This window comes from Patiria miniata, unplaced genomic scaffold (assembly GCF_015706575.1).
Source record: "Patiria miniata isolate m_02_andy unplaced genomic scaffold, ASM1570657v1 HiC_scaffold_22, whole genome shotgun sequence".
NCBI classification, from domain to species: domain Eukaryota; kingdom Metazoa; phylum Echinodermata; class Asteroidea; order Valvatida; family Asterinidae; genus Patiria; species Patiria miniata.
Window position 1 is genome coordinate 10,853,877 of NW_024037061.1, and position 23,087 is coordinate 10,876,963.

At 40.6% G+C, this 23,087-nt stretch overlaps 3 protein-coding genes across 3 annotated transcripts; all 3 read right to left on the reverse strand.

Annotated features, from left to right (window-relative positions):
- Window positions 1–6,522: 6,522 nt before the first annotated feature.
- Window positions 6,523–9,167, reverse strand: LOC119730051 (ficolin-3-like). The gene is made up of 3 exons (XM_038202839.1): window positions 9,063–9,167; window positions 8,020–8,287; window positions 6,523–7,188 (listed from the first exon to the last, which is right to left on the reverse strand). The coding sequence occupies exons 1-3, from the start codon at window positions 9,165–9,167 to the stop codon at window positions 6,902–6,904; spliced, it is 660 nt and encodes a 219-aa protein (XP_038058767.1). The 3' UTR covers window positions 6,523–6,901.
- A 228-nt stretch (window positions 9,168–9,395) lies between these two features.
- LOC119729968 lies at window positions 9,396–11,252 on the reverse strand. Its single transcript, XM_038202759.1, has 2 exons — window positions 10,323–11,252; window positions 9,396–10,078 (listed from the first exon to the last, which is right to left on the reverse strand). Exons 1-2 carry the CDS (start codon window positions 10,720–10,722, stop codon window positions 9,603–9,605), a joined length of 876 nt encoding a protein of 291 aa, XP_038058687.1. The 5' UTR covers window positions 10,723–11,252; the 3' UTR covers window positions 9,396–9,602.
- A 1,772-nt stretch (window positions 11,253–13,024) lies between these two features.
- On the reverse strand, window positions 13,025–20,453 carry LOC119730870 (development-specific protein LVN1.2-like). The gene is made up of 6 exons (XM_038203933.1): window positions 20,222–20,453; window positions 18,719–18,876; window positions 16,851–16,932; window positions 15,570–15,725; window positions 14,721–14,812; window positions 13,025–13,332 (listed from the first exon to the last, which is right to left on the reverse strand). Exons 1-6 carry the CDS (start codon window positions 20,319–20,321, stop codon window positions 13,276–13,278), a joined length of 645 nt encoding a protein of 214 aa, XP_038059861.1. The 5' UTR covers window positions 20,322–20,453; the 3' UTR covers window positions 13,025–13,275.
- Between the last annotated feature and the right edge of the window lie 2,634 nt (window positions 20,454–23,087).

A 23,087-nucleotide genomic window follows, 5' to 3' on the forward strand; every position in this document is an offset into this window, starting at 1 on the left:
TAAAAAATCACGCATATCGGCATTCCACAATCAAAAAGAATCATTCTATTTCACTATCCGAACATTCTATCGCCTTTTAGCTTCACTCGTCCCTATCAAAGATGCATTCATATTAAAAGTATCGCGTTGTTCATTCAATTTCGTTTAAACCATTAGTAAGGGGTTGATCGGGCATTCGTTTACATTAATGGGCAAACATATTTCACATTTTGTCAAACATCATTTAAGACTTCATACGTGTCCGTATTCCTGTCTTCTTGATGTCTTCAAACCGTAGATTGACTTTCTTTCTTAATTAAAGGGTATGTGCAATGAATTTTTCTCAGGAAGTCTTGTTGCGCAACTCTGTGAAATGTAAGAAAACTACACATTTGACAACACTTTTTGAGTTAATCTTGTTGCAAATGTGCACTTCTTTAAACATTTAACAGTTTCCATGCTTTTCCGGACTAACGCTGTTACTGTGATGTCATTTCAGTTTAGGGTTTTTTCTTACAAATTATTCAAACAAAATTTGCTAATTGAAAACATTTGTGGGAAAGGGTTGGTCATTGGCTTACTGCCATGTGCTGACACATCATATAATCACCAAATAAAAGAAATTTATGACAGCAAAATATTCAAAATTCTAGCAACTTTTTTTTGCTGAAATCTTGGCTGCCTAAAAATGAAATTGAATGAACCCCAAATGAAAAAGAAACCCCAATTGGACCACATGTGCAAAGCTCACGCGAAATTGGATGGCTGATAATGAAACTGATTATAAAAATTCGGAAATTCGCCGGGAAAACCTATATTATTTTTAAGAGCAGTTATTTACATTTTTAAGAGCAGTTATTATTATTTTTGAGAGTAGTTATTTATATTGTTCAGAGCAGTTATTATTATTTTTGAGAGCAGTTATTGATATTGTTCTCAAAAATAAAAATAACTGCTCTTAAAAATGTAAATAGCTGCTCTTAAAAATAATAATATATAAAAAGATGCAGTCTTTGATATCAATTTCACGCTCTTAATTAAATGAAATTAGCCCTGATTTTTTCGGGGTTGGGGGAGAAGAACATTTTTCGCCCAAAACCCTTGTACTTTCTCTAGCATATAAAATATTCTCAATTTTTCCTTTCTTTTTCTCCTTTTTTAGATTTTATATTTTTGTTCTTTTTGCCCCCCCCCCCCCCGCGACGCCCATGCTTTTTGGTTTCACCGATCTGCCAGCTAATCAAGACGTATTCGATATTTTATTCAGGCGATTTTAATGAAGTTATGTTAGGTTGACAGCTTGTTGTTTTGGGGGATGGTCATTATGACTACAATATTTTGCCGAAGGCAACCTGAATTATTCATTCAATGCCATGATATACGGCTCGGCCTACTTACACTGAATAATTTAACGCGTGACCGTAGTTACGTAAATAAAATAACCAACATGCTTAAGGCCAAGAAAAAAAATAAGTCGGTCTCTGGTCAGCGCACGCGTCTATTTTAATCATGCGCGTCAATCCTTTTTTTTCAAAATGTTCCGCGGAAGCTCCAACAGCGCCCTTTATTGCCGCACTTCCTCAATTTGTTTTACCAAAGAGCACCAAGGAATGGAAAATTGCACCAAGAAGGCAAATGATCGAAAGCACCAAGGCAAATAATGGAGGACACCAATATACATGAGGACACCAAAAAAGCAAAATAGTACCCCACCTTGTCTGTACAATCCAAGCTTGAAGAAAAAAAAGAAGAAAAAGCCGCGTCGCCGCGTCAATTCCGACACTTTGGTCTGACCAGAGACCGAATATTTTTTTTTTTTTGGCCTAAACCGCTGCAGAATGTCAAGGCCGACGTGGGTAGTCGGATCGGTAAATTATTACCAAACAAATTGAAAGGTAGTTACGCTTAATATGTTAAGATGCATCCAGATCCAAACTCTGTACTAATTTCTGAAATGTTTGGTATGTCGAAACAAAGTGAACAATCGTAATACTTTCGAATGATCACCGTTGAGCGTAATGACAGACATTCGCAGTGGAGCTAATAAAGGAAAAGTTTCGGGAAAGAGCTGGAAACATGGGTGTCGCCAGGATTTTTTCTAGAGGGGGCTGGGCAAACAAATTTTCCAAAAAAATCCTGTTTTTCTCAACATATTGACTTATCAGTCCTCCCCCCCCCCCCCATTAAAGTTACAACAATATGACTTCTCGCTGCTTTTCTTTTCTTTTTTTTTCTCATTTTTTTGTCTTCTCTTTTTTTCTATTATATTCTATTCTGTATTGGTGATTTGTTTTTTTCATTTTCCTTTTCAATTTTTCCTTTATTCGTGGTGGCGGGAAAAACATTTTTCTTTTCATTATATTTTTTAATGGATATTCATCAATTCGTAGACCGTTAAATTGGTATTAGTGGTGGACAGCTGAATTTTGTGATCTCTTTATTAAAATAGACACGACTTGGGAATAGAGTATGCAAATTACGTGACATTTTCACGGCTACTACTCAATAACATGTTCTTTATCACAGTTATATTTTTTTTACAAAATGGGGTGTGTCATTTTTTTTATCATACGGTCACTTTCTTTTTGACTCGCCATGTATTCATCTTTTCATCTGTTATAAACACAAATTGAGCTACTGCCATGGTCACACAAAAATAGAGTCTAATTGCCTGCCTCGTCTCCTTCCTAAATGTCAATTGCGTTTGCATGAGTCGAGAAGACTTTTGTTCCATTAACTCTCTGTCATTTACCTCTGAAGGCCTGGCTAAGGCTGAAATGTATTGCCACTTAATTTGTGTTTAACTTTAATCTGTTAATCTTCCCGCCGTCATCATCATCATTAGCCTTTTTGAGAATTATGGCTGACACAATAGAAGGGCGCTGTCACAAACTGAATGGGGTGGGCGAGATGTACTTTTAGGATTCATGGCTCAGTGCCCACGCCTCTCTGTGTTTTGTACCGTGCCAGCGTATCGCCTGCATCGGCTACTTTGCCGGGCGATTTACTTAAATATTTTAGTGATTTACAAGGACGACATTGCCAATATTTTAATCGCTTATTGTGTTGGCCGTAAACGGCATATAGCGATTAAGAAACAAACATGTCGGGGCCACACAAACATGCAGGGTTGGAAGGAGAATCACAAAGAGGGATGGGGGGGGGGGCAGACCAATCCATATCTGGCTACCATCTCTCAATTTTTGGGTCTACATGTACAAGTCTATATTCCATGACTGAAATTTTTAAAAATAGATCAATATTTTCTTGCTCCAAATTATTTTGGAATCAAGTTGCATTTAAGTATCTAGTCGTTAGACTAGTCATTGCTGAAACCAAGGGGGTGGCTGTGGAGTTTAGGGTCCGAGTTCCTATAATAGATGAAACATCCACCTTTAACTTTTTACTTTTGTCAAGTTTCAGCATTACAAAAAACTAGTACAAAATGTCGTACTCCTAAGTTAGAGTTCATCAGATTTACACTTTATAGTAGTTAAACTGTATTTAAAAAAAGTGGCAACAATATATGGAGTTCATCAAATTAGGTTTCCCCTTCTATAAATTAGGTTGTTTCCATTTTTTTAAATTAATTGTGACAATAAACAAATTCGGTTGTCATGTTGTAATTCATGGTATGAAGCAAACATGAAGCGCACATGACACAATTAAGCAGATACAACTAGTGATTGCTAGCTTTCAATCACTTCCTTCACATCCCCATCAACATCGTCATCTCAAGGACAGACTGTTCAGCTGTAATTACTGTCTTATTTTTATAAGAGATTAGTGTTATTTATTATCTGCGGTCTCGGTCTCGCAACTTCAGGTCTCGGTCTCGGACTATCCGGTCTCGACTACTTTTTAACATAAAGATATAAAAGCGCCACCGTTCTGTTTATTGAGATTATGTTCCTTTGTCTCCCTCCTCATTTCCAAGCACACAAGACATGGATGCGTCACTACATAAATCGATTCGATATATAGGCCCAGATTTCATGAAGGCATTTCGGAAGGTGATTTTCTTAAATAGTCGATGAATCCAAAATAATTGCAATTTTTGTAACTTCTACACGAAAATCCGATTGGAGGCATCGGGAATGGCGCCGCCATGCAGTGTTGACTTTTAAGCCCCATTGGTTCTGAAATGGCTAGATGCGATGCGAGGGCGCAGCCTATCCTACACCATCTCGGGACTTGCTAGCCTCCCTCCACTCTTCCCTATCCAGCATTAGGGTCCTCGGCTGAGTCCGTCATACGTCAGTGAGTCAGTCAAGTTAAACCAATTATTCACAGTTCGCAATGGTATAAACGTAAGCATGTACTGTCGAAAGTGTCACCACGCAGGTAACCCGTATGCTGCCCTCTATAGGTGAGATATAGGGAGCTGAAATAAAGGCTGCAAGTAAATAGCGCTGGAATGCCATCAGGACCAACTGCTTTTCTGCAGTTGATACGCCGTAGTTGGTTGAAGACATCCCATTCTTGTAGAACTGGACAAGGTTCCTGTGCAGGTAAGTATACTGGTAAGTATTCATGTCCAAAACAGGGATGTCCTCTGCGACTGATGTGAAGTGGTTATTTATGCTCGATCAGCCACTTGTTTTATAGAACTCGCTGGATCTATTCATGGTGATAGAATTATTGAGGGAATGGAATTAGACCCTCTTGTCATTGTCCGAATTTTTCCCGATACCAAGTTGCGGGGTTCGAAGCTTTGACCTTCTGAACTCGATGATGGTAATAGTTCTGCTCTGACTTGGAGATTAGCCGGATGATTTTATTTCTGACTGTCTTCCATTGAACGTTACCTCTTCTGAACAGATTTTGTTGCCTTCTTATCAGGGATTTGAACTCTGCTGTCATCCACGGTTTGTCTCTGCAATGCAATGTCACATCACAGCGGGAAAATGAAGACATATTTACTTGTGTAGTATTGCACACATAGCGTCACACTTGGAATGTACTTCTTGTACACTCCGTACCTCCATCCAGTAATGATGAACAATCCATTGGCCAAACTCTCGAAGTGCCGAATCTCGAATTGGTCGAACCCGTCAACATCATTGCAATGTTAATATCATCTTGCACCTTAGGAGACAGTCGTCACTGGTTGCCACTGCACTGTATTGTGGTCACTGTGCCCCAGTGGTGGCAAAATGTTCGGTTTTTGGCTGTGACCGGAGATGCTTGTGATGATTTTCATCAAGAACAGCTCCCACGAAAGCCGTACAAGTCAAACATTTAAACAAGTTAACATAAAACGATGCTTTAAATAAAGATTGATATTAAAAGCAATATCATACACTCTAAAAAGGCCCGTGTCGGCTTAAACAAGGAATCCGGTTTCTATTTTTAAGATTGACACTTCCAGGGTCAAAATGGACTCTTTTTGGGGGGTCAAAATGCCACTTTCGGCAAGGTTTTCTGGTCAAAATGACCCAGAAGGTAAGTCAGAGAAGTGTCATTTGGACCCGGAAATGTCAAATTTGACAGTAAATCATTGTCCATATCACCATTTTTCCATTGTGTACTAACTTGTTAAAGTGCATATTTTGATCTCTTCCGTAAAAACCATGTTTGCTCAGTCATCCATGACAATGACATAAAATTAATACTATTCGATAGAGGGCGTTCTAGCAGTTTTGTTCTTGTAGATGTCGCTTTCCGAAATTAAGAATCATTTATAAATTGGCATCCTTTTCTTTGAGACACCCTATAGAATCCGGATTCCTTGTCAATCTGACCAGATACTTTTTACTCGAATAAAAACATGAAATTCTCGATTTTGTTATCACGGGTAATAATAACAACTTGAAAGCACTCAGAGAGCGCAAAGCTCCGCCAAGGCTGAACAATTCCCCGCCATATTGTCAGTACACCTGAAAGAAATACTGGCATATCCATTGGACTTCAATATTTTATTTCACATTGAAAATGTCAATTGATTGCTCATATTCTGATTTTATCAAAAAAAATAGCAATGTTGACCGCTTTATATAGTTAGCTATTCAATAAAACAAAATTGATCCTAAACTCAACCATTTTGTAGTCTACATGTATATGCTAGTGTCGGTCTACCTCTCCACTCCCCCATTGTTAAAATGGTCTACTCCATTGACCTGTGTGGTTAAATTAGCTGAAGGGATACAAGGTCACAAGGTCAGTGCACGCCCACGAAGCTGGTCAGTTGTACACAGAGTTTAAATACAAAATGGTGCAGAATCATTTAAACCAAATCTTCTACCAGACACAGATATGGATCACTTCCAAAATCTAATCGATTTGTACTTGCACCAACGACTACTCCTAAAAACAAATTCATAAAAATCCGTTGTAGCGTGACTATACGACTCCATCAAATGTGGACTCATTGGTAGTATTGCGCGTGCGAGGGTACGATAATATGCTATTTTTAGGCTCATAATGGGAGAGTGACCTGTCACGTGCGAGGGCTTAACCAATTAAGGGGAGAAAGGGGTCCGGATTTTCATAGGAGTCGGATTTTCATATGACACCGTCAGTAACATTTTGAGTTATCCTGTTCTCAGACCAACCGACCAACCAACAAACAAACAAATCAAACAACAAACTAACCAACGCTGATGACAACATAACCTCTTTGATGGAGGTAAAATGTAGTGCTTATATACAGTGCTGTAAACCTGAGGTTTGTAAGCGCTTTACAGGTGACAATTACAATTGACAGCCAATACAAAGTAATTGTATAATAACACTGACGGCTTAAACTCTAGATTCTCAGTTTACTGGTTTCTTCGTCAGTTCATCTTGTTCAAATATATTTTCGTGTAATACCAAGTCTTGATTAATAATTCGACAAGTTCACTTTATTTTCTTTTAGTCTTACAAACAGCTCTTTTTATTCTTACCAAACCGAAAAGCCCTCACGGTCAGGCCAAGAAACTTAAGTCATACGAATCGCGAGGTGGCAAGATATTATTTGGTTACCAAACTCAAGCGCACCAGCCCACCTCACACCGCGGTAATCTTGCCCCGTGTAGTTGACTGGATAGGAATACTCCCCATTCAGGTTAGTCGGCACGAGATCCACATTCCCGACTCCTCCAGTACAAGTCTTGAACCACCAGCCTCCCTTCAGCTGAGCGGCACAATTGGCGTTGCCATCGGCGTCATTGTCGCGATCGTAAGTTGAGAACTGCTGGCCTGAGGAAACGTCAGGGAGAGAGTTACCTAGCAAACACACAAGAAATAATAGTACGCGTTGACATTTATCGAAAAGCAGTGTGCTGCTCCATTGAGCAAGTAAGACAAAAACTTCACAAGCTTCCCCGAATAGATGCGAATCCACGACTTCAAGCTGAAATTAACTGCAAACATTCGACAACCAAGGTAACCAGTGTTGATTATGACTGATACCAATCCAATATAACACAACGTGCATTTATGAAGTAAACTCCATCTTATTTTGGGCGAAGTCGAGGTGTAGAGGAATCGTAAACTCAAAGTGGCTATTTTCTGGCAAATTTCACAGGTGTTCATCAAAGACCAGTAAAACGTACATCGTGACTTTTTACTCGGTGAATAATCAAGTATATAGACTCGTAAAACAAATATGTTACGTTATGTCAATCATACGTGCAATGGTTTCAATGACATTAATTTGAATTGCTGATCACACTAAGTCCTTGTGTACACAATGATTGAAGGGATAAAGAATAAAGGTAATAACAAGAACACGCATCCAACGCTTGGTGATGCATTTGGAAAGGGTATTGTGGACCTGCTTATTGAGGCTTCGTGCACTTCGTGCGTTGTAATGCATTGTATAAACATGGTATTTCGTCATTTCAAGTACTTGAGTTCCCTTCAGTGACGTAATGTAAACAGAGGACGACTTTGGTGTTCGGTGTTTGGACAAGACTGCTTTTGATTTTTTTTTTAAATTGTTTCAGAAGGCTATTACTACAACAAGTATTGAAACAAAAGTAAAAGTTAAAACACTTTTGAGGGATTATAATGAAAGAAACACACTTATTTTGACAAGTAGATCAGATGATATACCTGTTGAAGAATGATGTTGCCATGGTTTCAGTGGATTCACATGTAGTGTGAAGTTGTCACCTGCGATCTTGAACGTTCCAAACTTTATTTTAATCGTGTATTTGGCTTCTTTTACGAACATCTGAAGTTCCCAAGTGCCTTCCGATGTGAGCTGGCGGACTATCTCGTTCCCAAGCCAGAACTCTCCCGTCATATCACCGAAGCCATCTCGGTACTCAGCCCAGCTACGGTTGAAATTCACTAAGCCGTTCTGACGCTTCTGTATCACCTGAAACAGGTCAACAATAAAGGAAGAGTCACCTACTAACTTCATCACTTTTTGTTCTGGAAAACGGGATAATGTTTTGTCTAAAAATTGCGTCGACGGACCATATACTTTCCAAGCTGCCGAAAAACTCATTTCCAAATGGGGGCGCTCTTCGAAACTGACCATTATTATGCATACTGCAAATTACACAATGTATATGCTCATTTTCACAGCGCATCGGAATGGGTACTCTCAGAACTATCTAACCATTTATTGAAATATTTGCTGAAAAAAAAAATAATTTTCAAAAAAGTCTGCCGGGGGCAAAGTGCCCCCCTGCCCCCCCCTCCCCCCCCCCCCACATTAACCATCGACTGTTGTCCTAATTTAGATCTCCCAAATAGTGGGAGATTTATATTACAAAACACCAAGTTCGCGTCATGGTGGGCGGTAACTGTGGGTGGAGCGTGGCAAGCAAAGCTTTTCATTGGGTGAGACGTAAATGCCCGTCCTGCGTACGTTCAAAACGAATGAACACTATTAAAAACGTTTTCATAATGGACCCGTTGGCGCTGTCACTCGACTGACGTGAATCGACTTGTTCTTTTCGTTATGGTAACAAAACACCTGGGGATGAACAGGCGGATAATCCCTCTAACGAAGTTCCCGGTGAATAGGTTCATTACCATTATTCCTCATACAGCCGGACTTTGAGTAATGAAGTACCCGCACTGCCCGTGTGAATGTCTTCCCATCTATTGAAACATGATCACGGTGGCGCTGTCACTCGACTGACGTGAATCGACTTGTTCTTTTCGTTAATGGTAACAATACACTTGGGCATGAAGAAGCGGATAATCCCTCTAAGGAAGTTCCCGGTGAATAGGATCATTACCGTCATTTCTCATACAGCCGGTCTTTGAGTTAAGTAAGTACCCGCACTGCCCGTGGGAAAGTCTTCCCATCTGTTAAAACACGATCTAGACCGTATAACTATATGTATACAACAATTATTTATTTTACTTTGCTTTAACCCATCCACCCACCACTTTAAAAGTAATGTAAAAACACAATTTATTAAAAGTCTAACTTGTATTTATTAATTTAAATAAGTAAATTCACCCCGACATCGTCAAATGAATACACCACACACTTTCTGATTTTGTTTGCCCTACATCAATCATTTTATTTATTCATTTTTTGTTTCATTCAAACTTGGAACTTTACCCACCACCATTAATAACCAGTATTAACTTTTAGCTTTTGAAAATAAGTAACTACATTAGTTCAGGAGTAGACTATAACAACGGTGCTCCTTTCTTGCTTATTTCAAATGTTACTCGACGAGATTGATTGTGTACTGAACAAGTTCAGTGGTGTTATCGAAAAGCATCGTATAGAACGAAGTGCCAATATCTGATTGATCAGCCTTCCATTCGGTCAAAATGTCTGCAATGATCGGGTTTATCTCGGCGTTCAAGTCCACCCCTTCGCCGCTGAATGAACTAGCGCCCAAAAGGGCAGCTACTGCGTGAAACATAGGTAGAACCCTGCCCGTGTCTAGTGACTGGATTGCTTCATCGAAGTGCTCGTCCATGAAATCATCGATGCGGTTCTCAGGATTCACGCCGAAGAAGAGGCATGCGTGGTCCCATTGACTTGTCCAGTCCTCCTCGCATCCTTCACAGCCAAGTTGTTCTTGCGCACGGTAGACTAGCCGAAGTATCTCGTCCGTGATGAGCTTAGTCAAGATTCGCTTGGTGAGTCTTCTTGCCCGTGCCCGTCGATCGACAATGTCCTGATTCGTAGACTCTGTAGTGAAATTAAGAAAAAAGAAACGGAAAGAGTAAGCGTTGAGATACTGTGATGATTTAGACCATGTCTATGGCTTCGTTGATAGCCTTGCTCCGATCGGACAAATTCATCCATTCCTCTGCCGTGAGGTTCAGCCCCTTTTTTCCTGGCAGTAGTTTAGTTTTGTCTTCGTTGAAGTAGTATTCTCGTAGGTTAACGTACACGTGACCCTTGAAGCGCTTGACATAAACATAACGCTCACCTCCAATGTGGAATCTAACGGCGTTCCTGTCGTTCTCTTCCTGCTCGGGGTCCGGGCTGAACTTTCTCTTCTTGCCGGGTTTTCCCTTGATGAACGGGGGTTCGGCGAGTTTCATGGGTGGTTTGCCGGACAGCTCTGCCATGGCAGCTGCCAGCAAGTCCGGTGCAGGCCCGGAGTCCGCCTGACTCTCCTCCTGTTGAGCTGGTTGGACGGTAGGTATGGCCCACAGGCTCTCTCGGGTGAAAACGTTGTAATAATACGGTCTCTTCTCACTTGCGCTGTAAGCTTCGCGCCAGCCTCTTTTCACCTGGGTGTGAGTTAACTTTTTCACACACTCAAACGGCCCATTTTCTAAACCAATGGATGGCGAAGATGGAGGTACGATTGGTCCTGGATCCATCTCTTTTAGAGGGCAAATTTGTTTGATTTTGCGTGCAGAAAATTGCGTTATCTTGCAGAGAATTCGATGTCTTCAGTGGCAGGCAGACGAATGACCATCAAAAAACAAACGCTCCGACTTTTATACGCAGTCCTCTCGTATCCACAACAATCCATTATATTACGTTGCGGGTTTTAACTTGTCCGAAGCATCTCTATTCATTACGGGTTATTCCCATTGTTCCCTCCGGGCTTGTCCGAACTTGTTTGTGACGTCACATCTACGACGTCTTCTGTTGCTGTCTTTGACTCGCCCGAGTCTACCTGTCACGTCATGTACCCAAACGTCTTCTACTTAACACACTCAGACGTGTCTATATTTAGAAACATATACATTTATCTTCCAATCACCATCGACTGTATAATTTAAATTAACCAATCGGCATTAAGCGTACTATTTGAATTAACCAATCAGATTTGAAACTTATCCCCACTCCGTTCGGTTCACTAGCGCGAGCTCACCATCGCCACTAACGTGGCTCGGTATATGAGGCCCTGCCTGCGACTTCGTCGCTCGCACGCAACCCTCGAGACAAGTCTCCAGGCTTGCGCTACTGCCCACTCCGTTCGGGTTCACTAGCGTGAGCTCACCGTCGCCACTAACGTGGCTCGGTATATGAAGCCCTGCTTGCGACTTCGTCGCTACCACGGTACCCGCACCACTTCCACCAACCCGCACCACCCGCACCACCCGCACCACCCGCACCACCCGCACCACCCGCACCACCCGCACCACCTGCACCCACCCTCCGAGTAGCACCACAAATAGGGGTCCCATCGACGCCTCCTATACTACTAACATGATACAAAAAAATGTGTGTATGCTAAGTAAAATGCTTGCGTAATTAAATCTTCAGACTCGTTCAAACCAAGTATAACAACTACAAATGAAATGCCAAACAATATACTAGCAATACTGTAACTCCGGCTGCACTGTGTTTCATTGGGACAGCTTCTCGTCTCAGGCGTGCTACAAATACGACTGTGCTTTTTGAACAAACAATTTACGATATCGGATCAAAATTCAGGGTATTTCTGTTAGGCATTGACACTGGCTTCTAAATAACTCTACAGGGTATCGAAGTGTGACGTCATTTTGAACCGGGAAGTGTAGCGCAAACAAATGGAGTACGCGCGCGTGTTGGTCCACGGGCTGAATCACGCGTTAATGTCTTTTTTACACACACTGGTGCAGTGCCCGTCTAAAATGTGCATGTTCGGGAAGTGCAAATTGCTTTGCCGCTGGTATTGGTTGCATACTTGTAGAGTTTTTGAGAACTGCTCGTGCAAACAACGCACGCGATTCAATGGTCACAGGTTGAACGCACACTCACGTCAAAGTTTGTGCCAAGTTTGAAGTTGTTTGGGCGAGTGGTTCTCGAAAAAGCTGCAAAAAAGGCGAAGATATTCACCTCTACTGGACAATGGTAACGCCTTGCAGTAAGGTTGCTCAGTCGACCGCCTACAATGGTTGCTCAAATGCATGTGCCCGTGAAGCCACTCACGTACGTGTACATAGGTAAACATGGCATGCAGTGTTATTCACCTATACTGGACAATCGTATCGCCCTACAATACACACGCGCGTGCCCGCCACCTTCTTTTTTGCCAGTGTTTGCGTGGGCGTGATGTATTCACTTCGGTACCCAATACCGCTTGAGATGAACCCAAAAGTAGCCGGTGTCATAATGAAATCTGGACTTTTATATCTTACATGGATTCTAACCCTCACACGTGACCTATTACTGTCCTAATAAGCTTCACTTAGGCATGCGCAATACAACCGATGTGCCCATACTTCAAACAGTCCAAATTTCACACTACAACGGCATATATTTCTTACTGCACATACGCACAATGCGTTTACAGGGATCAACCCACAAAGTTCAGGCCAGATTCGACAAATCCGGCTCAGATTTGATCTGATACTATAATGGCGCTTTTTCGGGTCAAATGGCCAAGAAAGGTGACTCGGAGTCGAAGAAGTGTCATTTTGACACAGAAAAGTATTAGGTCAAATTTGACCAGGAATCCGGATCAGATTTGACTTGATACTCTTCTAGCGCCTTTTTTCGGGTCAAATGGCCAAGAAAGGTGACTCGGAGAAGTGTCATTTTGACACGGAAAAGTGTTAGGTCAAATTTGACCCGAAATCCGGATCAGATTTGACCTGATTCTCTTCTGGCGCGTTTTTTTTTTCGGGTCAAATGGCCAAGAAAGGTGGCTCGGATATGTGCCATTTTGACACGGTCAAATTTGACCCATATTTGGGTCGAATCTTACCCCGGACCTTTAAGAGTGTAGGTCTATAGCTGAAATACAGGGGAATCATAGAGCTATATTAAATTAATATAGCTCTATGGGGGAATAGACAAAAGCTCTGAGAATAAAACAAACATGTTTTTGCACTTTGAACGTTAGTATTAACCTATAAAACACAGTGTATAGTTCTGCTAAATCCTGCGATTTGTTCTACCGTCACCCGTCGGGATGAATGTGCAGACAAGTAGTAATTTTACGAGAACAGCTTGTAAGATGGTCGGTTGCCAAAAACTGGTTCCTCGGTAAACGACTGCGAATTTAGAAAAAGGAAAATTTTAAAAACGGTGCATTAACAGCCATCCGTTCTTGTACCGCTATTCTGCAGTAAAGCTATCAAGTCAGCTAACCTCGTGAAGCTATAATGGTGCAAGTACCCTGAAAAAACTGTGTTTAAAGTTTGAACACATTTCTCAACACGTAATACATGTAATATCCAGTTTTCACGTGTTTTAATCCGCGCAATGTTTACACTTGTGGATGTATGTGGCATGTTAAGGCATCGTACGAAAGCCTGTTATTATACCGCCAACTATAATTATAGATGTAAACACAAATGCCTTACAGGATTCAAGTCGAAAGACAGGGTTAATACAGACTTGCCTCTCTCTTTTTATCACCAAAATGTCTCAAAAATTTACTTGAAGATAAGGCCAAAAAAAAGTCTCCGGTTTCTGGTATGGAGCTTGCCCAAAAAGTGGTGCGGCGACTTTCTTTTTTGCTTCAAATGTTGGCTGATGACTGCAAATGGTGCCCGACTAAACTTAGTGCAAATGTATGGGAGTCCGGAGAGGCCACATAAAGCTTAATGTCGATCATAACCCCATCTAAAAACACGTTAAAATTGTGCAGCAGCAGGATTCCAGTCAAACCAGTGAGTTTGGCGGTTTTGAGACATCATCTTTGATTGAAAAAAAAACTTTTTCATTTTGCCGACGCGCATGGCTACGGCGACGCGCGCGCATACCAGAAACCGGAGACTTTTTTTTTGGGCCTGATAGGGGACTTGTTACAATTTATTCCTGATGACTAAAACATGTATCAAAGACCATTTGCATCTGACGTCACATCTGAGGACAGGTCTTTATTGCGCTCGTGATACAGTTGAGTACAGAGATATTTTGCGTTACATACTTAAGTGGACATTGCTTTGTTCTCGTGTAGTTACGAAATAACAAGTTTAAAAACATTGACACGTGCTGCAAAGAGTTTTTGAAAGTGAATTTTTGACCTTACTTTCCCTCAATAATTAATTTACTTCAATTTGCTATAAATAACCCTTAACCAAACATGCCTCTAACACTGTTTTTTTTTTCGAAAGTGGAAAACACTGTGTCACGACCTGTGCGAGTCCACAAAACAGTTCTTGCAACATGTGGAGGCTCATTTGTTCACTGGTCGAAGTCCCCAAAGTGAATTGCAATGCCCGTACACCAGTTTGTACCTGTATTTGCCCACATTGTCTAACTGTGCATGGTCTTGAACAGCTGCAGCCAGATGCTTTATACATAGGCCATAATTCACAAGATTATGTGAAGCTCATCCGAGTATCCCAGCGCCTTGTTTGCAGGGCGGTGGGATAAGGGCGCACCGTGCAATTAAGGGGTCTATTTGTGATGAGCAATGTTATATTCGCCTTACCTTCGGGCAGTAGTCAGGCACCGTGAAGTATTTGGACGGGTTCTTGATTCCCTGGCTGTAGTTGTAAAACCCAGTCACGGCAAGGAGAGCAGCTATACAAAAATATAACCAATAGTATTTATGTCTGAAGGCCTGATAAACTAAACGGGAAAAGTCCAAAATGGCGGCTATTGCACCGTTCACGTGATACTGTCACGTGGATGCAAATCCTTAATAGTTGAGCTATATTGCGAATCTCCCAAATGTATGAAATATTATTTCTAAACTTAAATGAAGAAGGACACTTAATATATCTATCCATATCTTCCCCGATTGGATTACAATGTGTTTAATTTAGAAGTAGGGGGCAGACCTGAAGGCCCAGAATTGCCTACGCAGACCAAATCACGATTTGTATGCTCTAAATTGTTGTATTATTAGAGCATTTTGTGGACCATGAACTTGAAGGTTTGTTATAAAAAGGGGCGCTGAAGCCGTGCAAAGGACTGCGAGCTCGTATTTTTGTGAAATTTTGATGAAATTGGGCCCGAAAATTGCTCTATTTTGCAATGGAGTGCATGAAACTTTTTTTTTTTTCAAAATGGCAATGGGCCACAGGACTCCTTTTAGGGGTGATAATGTTTGGATGGAATCTTCTCCCAAAAGTCATCGGATGGCCACCCATAACAGAAAATGAAAGATGATGAAATAAGCTTTAATTTGATAGGTGTCTCAAATACCTCGGAGAGTTGTGAGTATTTTAAATAAATTTTGGAAGTAAGCGTAATTTTCACTGAAGTCTCATGGGAGTCGATCTGCACCACATGGTACCCGTCGTTTCGGTGTTCTGAGAGAATGGGTTGTGCTTACTTTCTCCAAACTGTCCAATCACGTTGAAGCTATTTGGAATGCAATCGGTTTTGGAGACAGACAGCGAAGCTGTGCCAGTCTTGAAGGATATGCCGAACGAGTCAACAGTCAACTTATGGTCGCCCAGGTAGACAGTTTCCTGGTATGTAGCATTGTCTGTAGATAGACGAAGAAGAAAAACGTTATTCGGATCAAATGGGTTTTCGAGAACAGCACTTACAATATATGAGCACCAATATGATTAACAGATTATGGCCATGCAACGCCACGAAGGCAGTTTCGTTTAACAATTCCAAGATGCCTAAAACAATGAGGGCGCTATAAAGACACTAGGTTTGTTGACAGTGTGTGCAGTGTCCAGGCCTAGTGTTTAACTTGTAAACGCTTTTTGCAGTAGTTTGCATGATGAATCCGACTCAAGTTTAGACGCGTTACAATAAATAATTTATGTTAGTAAACTCTTGCAAGAAAGCCATTTTATAATGTGTTTAACAGTTAGACACTTTCAACTGCAGAGATGAATCAATGCAAATATTCATTTGATCTGGCTCGAATCTACGGAAGCTTAACCTTGCGCAGCGTTTACAAAAAAAACTTTACAACTCGTCAACTGCTGCCCTCTGGGCAGCAGGTACTTTCCCGCACTACGCAAGACCCTATTCATAGCAATACAACAAAAAGCCACGTGCCAGACAGTGTCCAGAGAGTTGCCAGACAGTGCGCTGGAAAGATAATTGACTGGCGGCTGTGGTATGCAGTTGTATGCAGTTATGAAGAAAGATGGCTGTGTCAAGTTACAGGTCTTTGTTGATGTTTCAATGAGACTTGGCAGGAGGCCTGGTCGAAAGTTTGTTGACACAGCCTGGGTGAAGCCCTGGCTGCAAAGTTCATTGAATCAGCTTATTTGGCAAGGGTCGAATGAGGATTAGATGGAAGGTGACCGTCATTGGCCCTCAATTTTTGGGTTTTTTTTTCCAAAAAAATCGGTTACCTGGGGCCAAAAGGGCAACAGGTCACTCTGCGCAGGGTTAACTTGCCCATTCGCGACTCCGCTTTTTCTTGATAAATTATCAGGAAGTGTCCAACTGAGACGACTTTCCTAGATCAGGGAAAGATGACCTCCGAGATAAGATATTACAGAAGTCTTTCTGAGAATGAAAGACGTCTTTCGGAAAGTACGGACGGGAGTAAAAACTCCGCATTTCCGTGATAAATATCCGTTTTAATGCCGCATGCATCACATGGTACTTACACGTGACACAGACATCACGTGGTACTTACCAGGAACACAGTGTAGCATGGGTCCGGGTACAGGCATCTTCTGGCATTGCTTGGTCTTCAGATCAATGCTGTATCCAACGCCCTTTGTGATGGAAAGAATCAATTTCGCAAATTATGTAAATTAAAAACGCACGGATTTTCGGGAATGTGGTGACAGCATTGGTCGAAAACTACAAATGGTACTTAATAGTATTGCTTGCACACAGATTTGTTTATACACATCAATGGTTTAAAAAGAAAATGTTTGTGTTATAATCAGAAATTGCATGGAGTGTCATGGCCTAGCGGTTAAGAGCACCGGACTCATGCTCTGGTGTTTCAGAGGCAACAGTGGCGTGGGTTTGAGCCCGCTGGGTGGACACTATGCCCTTGAGCAAGGCACTTATAACCATTATAGGCGTAAAGCCATAGGTCCCGTTAAAGAACCCAGTGATACTTATCGCTATGAGAAGGGGTTTGCCCTGGCTTTTCTGGTCTTCTGTATGAACTCCCACGTGGAGTATTTAGGAGATGAACCAACCACGAACCAAGAGTAACGAAGGGAGTTGGGGTGCGAGCCCCCGTCACCAAAAAGGAACAGCGCTAGCGTCCCCTAGCGTCAAATGATGTCAATTAAGCTGATGATGTCAATTGAGCAAATTGTGAATTAAGCGTGTCTAAAAAGCCCCCCCCCCCTTATAAAAAACGCATCGCCGCATCAATTCTGGAACTTTGGTTTGACTCACGCGATAACCCAATATCACCCACGGCCGAACTTGTCAGAACAACGTCTAGGGAAATTCGTATTGGTTGTGTAATGCGCGCGCACCTGTTTTACCTAATATATGCAGCGCGCAATTAAAAAAAATATATATAGCATAGCTTCGAAGCAAACTCTAAAATTTCTTCCAATGTAATAAAAGATGCAGCAAGACCTTTGCAACTTCACTGGTTAGCTCTTTTGTTTTTAATAAGTGTGTGTAGGACTGAAAATGGACCGTAATTACCTGCAGAAGTAGCGCATGCGCACTAGTTTCCCCATTTTTTTCGGGGGAAAGATTTTAGCAGTTTCCACTGACAAGTTACACTGACAAGTGGGAGTTATTGGTTGGTCGTGACAGCGCCCTCTCGCGGCGGCGAGTTATCGCGTATCACTAAATCATTAGCAACGGCTAGTTGGACATGCTAAAATCGGCATACATGTAATATGTCATTTCAACTGATAAAGCTATGACCAGATGAATTCAATGCATGGCAACAAAACATAAACCGTCTTCATAATCTAAAGGCACGTGTCGGGGACGTGCAGGCTTTGCTCTCTAAATGCCGACATGCACTACTGTCAACAAAATGGAAAATTCCTTAAGGCGAAGTAAAACAAAAAACATGTTTCTCATCCCCGCCCGCTTTCTTTTTGGAAGCCGCCTGAAATTTGTTTTATTATTTTTTATTTTTGAAAAATGCAGTAATAAAAACCACCGAAAAAGTCCATGGTTAAAGTAAATGCATCTAAAACTGTTCATTGTATACTAATACAACCAATGAACAGTGGAAACACCAACGGTTGCAGGAAATTTTAAAATGGCGGCCATCTTAAGAAAATAAATAAATAAATAAAAAGCCCCTCTTCGTCTTTTTTTTTCAAAAACCTGGACGAGAAACATGTTGTTTTTTTTATTCGGCCTTAACTTAGACAAACTCTTTTGGGCTCTCTTCTTTGCTAAAAATACAGACATGAATGAAATTAGAAGACGAGGAAATCAAGGGATGAAGCCGATAAGCTAGAGAGAGGTGGCCATGTCCCTGTTAGCACAGAAAATTATAGTCTCCAAAATCGCTGTCGAAAACATTTTGATATGCTTTGCACGGTTTTCCGTACCCTTAATTACCTTGTTGTAGTCGAGGATGACTTGAACTTGGCTGGCTTCCCCGTCAATTATTACTGTGCCGATCTCGCCGATACGCTTGTTGGTGTAGTCAAAGGCGAGGCGCACACTTTCAAATACGGCCGAGCCCTTTCCAGCTTGACTCATCCCAACCTCTACGCCTGCACGGATACAGCAAGTGTGAAACGAATGAACTTGAAACCCACTCAGTGCTTAATATCATGTATGTCAGAGTGTATCCAAGCGACAATATGCAAGCATTCGTGAACTTCAGTTTCCTTCTTTTTTTTTCTTTCCATTTTTAGTAACATTTATTCCACAGCAAATAACCACAACATAATACAGGGTGAGTAAAAAAAAAAACGAAACCCAAATGTCGGGACTATTGTTTAGTGAAGTTCTGCATATGTAGTTTTTTTTCAAAATCTAGGATTATATAAGCCCGAATCATAAGCTATCTTTTAGTACAAGAATCATTCAAATCACTCGTACTTTTCAAGTTACGGAATTTTAAATACTACCACCGTTTTAAAGTTCTGTCCACTGTGTTTAAAATTTCGTAACTTGAGAAGTACACAAGTTGTTTGAATGATTCCTGTACTAAAAGAATACTTATGAATTGGGCCTTCATATCCTAGATTTTGAAAGTGACACATTCAAAATTTCGCTAAAACAATAGTCTCGACAATTGGGCTCCGCTTTTTTGGCTCACCCTGTAGAAAAAATCCTGATGAGATGAAGGTACGATATGGAGAGCTTAATTGTAGCATGCCTTGATACATACCTCACAACACATTGAAACTCGATAAATACATTGAGACAATAAAATGAAGGCTTAAAAGATCGCAAAGAATTGACGTTCAATGTACATGGTAAGTTACAAGAAATTGACCGAATGATTTTTTCTTTTCTTAAAACAAGCACAGAATTCAAGTTTGAAACACTTTAGGACGTATAGTATCTGAAAAAAAGCAGCTTCCACTTAGCTCGAAAGAAAAATTACTAAAACTGATCTATATCCGTTACCCATATTTGTAGCTGTTCATAAATGTCATAAGAAGCTATATTTAGCAGAGGCACGCACGCATTCAATTGCAACTGAGATTTTAATCATTTGAATAAAGGCTGAAACATTCATTAAATTTGCTGTCAAAATTTTTGTCTTGCATATACGAGGAACAATTAAGTCAACTACTTTTTCCCGAAATGTTAATGGCGCGATTGGGCCAGACTCGAGTCCACGAATCCCGCTGCGGGGGGGGGGGGGGGGGGGGGGATTGCCACACCTCCTCCACAGCGAGTCCTTTACCTTCCTAGCATATCGGTACCCATGATTTAACGCCTATGGGTTGAGAGGAGTGGCCTTACTCAAGGGCACAACACGCATCACGGCAGGGCTCGGAACCCACAATCTCACGATCATGAATCATATGCTCCAGCTACGGCTAGACCACTTTCTTTCCGACCCACCCTGCATGATGCAATTAACCCATTCCATGAACTTACCCTCATTCATTTCAAATTGATCAGGGCAGCAGCACTTTGTCTGAGCGTAGCTCGTTGCCACCACAACCAGCAGAAGAAACACAACCGACTTGATGCTCATGTTGTATATACGACGAATTGCCTGGCCGGATTTGCGGATAGAAATGAAACTCCTCTTGTGCTCTTATTATCTGCGTCGATTCGAAGCTGACACGAATTTAGCAAGGGGCCAGCATTTTATAGACTTCACAATGCACCGTCCCGACCATGTGACCTGTTAATATAGGTAAACAGTGTCCCGTGGTCATGATCAATCATTACCTGCTGACGTCATATGCCAAATAAAGGATATTTCGTACAAGACGGAACAATGTCGGTCTCGACCTTTTCTGCATCATAACCTTGCGTCAGCCAGCATTTTTAACACGTACTCGAACAGTGCAGACACGGTCATAAGTGTATGATTGCACGGGGTTTTATGTGTCCAGGATCATGGGCGTCGCCAGGATTGTTTTCTAGAGGGGGGCAAAACATTTTTCTCAAAAAATTCCTGTTTTTCTCAACATATTCTTGATTTATCAGCTTTAGAGGGGGGCTATGGACATTTTGCCCCCCCCCCCCACTAATTAAATTTGAACCAATTATAACTGCGCGCCTCTTTTTCTTTCTTTTTTTGCTTTTTTTTTTTTGCTTTTCCAGGCCCCCCCCCCTCCCCCCCCCCCCCCCCCCCCCCCCCCCCCCCCCCCCCCTCGCGACGCCCATGTCCAGGATGTTGACCAGGATTAACCAGTTGTGTTTCACATGAAGCTTTGACATTTCTGGTTCGAGTTGGATTCTACGAAAGCCCATTAGCGCCACTGCAAGTATATATGTTACAGATTATGTAATTCGTTATTACGGATTATTAATTCGTTATAACGGATTATTTAATTCGTTATTACGGATTATTAATTCGTTATTACGGATTATTAATTCGTTATTATGGATTATTAATTCGTTATTACGGATTACTAATTCGTTATTACGGATTATTAATTCGTTATTACGGATTATTAATTCGTTATTACGGATTATTAATTCGTTATAACGGATTATTTAATTCGTTATTACGGATTATTAATTCGTTATTACGGATTATTTAATCCGTTATTACGGATTATTAATTCGTTATTACGGATTATTAATTCGTTATTACGAATTAGGTCTGAAGTTCTCACACGTGGAGAGCACGTGACCAGGGGCCTGTGTATATAGCGCCGCTAGGCGGCGCTATCTTTGCATACAACGTTTGCACTCCTGTGCCATACTTGCCGAGTAATGACTCAGAACGTATGAGTAATTCGTAATAACGAATTAAATAGTTCGTAATAACGAATTAATAATCCGTAATAACGAATTAGTAATCCGTAATAACGAATTAAATAATCCGTTATAACGAATTAGTAATCCGTAATAACGAATTAAATAATCCGTAATAACGAATTAATAATCCGTAATAACGAATTAATAATCCGTAATAACGAATTAATAATCCGTAATAACGAATTAAATAATCCGTTATAACGAATTAGTAATCCGTAATAACGAATTAAATAATCCGTAATAACGAATTAATAATCCGTAATAACGAATTAATAATCCGTAATAACGAATTAGTAATCCGTAATAACGAATTAAATAATCCGTAATAACGAATTAATAATCCGTAATAACGAATTAATAATCCGTAATAACGAATTAAATAATCCGTTATAACGAATTAGTAATCCGTAATAACGAATTAAATAATCCGTAAAAACGAATTAATAATCCGTAATAACGAATTAATAATCCGTAATAACGAATTAAATAATCCGCAACATATATACTTGCAGTGGCGCTAATGGGCTTTCGTAGGATTCTCCGTTGAGCTGTGACATACGAGTACACTAGCTCTCAACAATCTGCTGAAAACTTGAAGTCGAACAACAGCCACAACAAATAGAACAATCTGAATTTGGCCTATAGACCGCTCGCAGACGAATGTAAAACTATTCTACTTTCTTTACTGCTCTACTTTATTTCTATAGTCTTTCAAGTAGGACATTTGTCTTTGATATTTTAACGGTTATCTAACTTCGCTCGGTTTTTGTTCATCCTGAATATGTTTTTCATTGGCAGACCTTCACAACAGGTGCTGTAATTTTGATCAATGTATGGATTTGACGGTTAGTATTTTATGGTGGTTATGGATGCCGGTAACATTTCACAGGATACTTGAGAATATTCACTTGAAGTCAAATAACGTATAATTCATAATAAATTGGTCTTTCCTTTTTTTTTCATAATTACTTACACATGTATATTAAGGGCTACCTGTAAAAAACGTGTCCCCTGAAGACGAATCCACGGTGTCCGTAACTTTTGATTTTGGCCATCATAGTAAAATTATTAATAAATCTGAAGTTTCAAAAAGTGCGCAATGTTTCTTGATCATTATTTTTAAATTGTCTTTAGTTCCTTTCTTTGTACATGTATATATTCTCTTTTTAGGGGAAGGAGCCTGGGGCAGGAGAAAGAGCTGCGTCAAATTTTAGTTCAAATAAAAATATATAAATGCAAGATGGAACATAAGATTATACGTCTTCTCCTTGTTTTTTTTTATTTTGTTAGTCGGACATTTGCAGTTGAACTAGTTCTGGTAACGGTTTGTACTTTTGTTTATTCTGCTGATTTAAGTGTTAAACAAGGTATGCGAGATACTTGGCTGACAAACAATTTTTCCCCATTTGGAGACGATCTTTGATAACTTTTTGGCTGCAAACTTGACATGTGATATGCCCCATGACTGGATCGTAGCTCGGTTTAATTGTTTATATTTAATTTAGCCCTTGTCCTCCTTGATTCA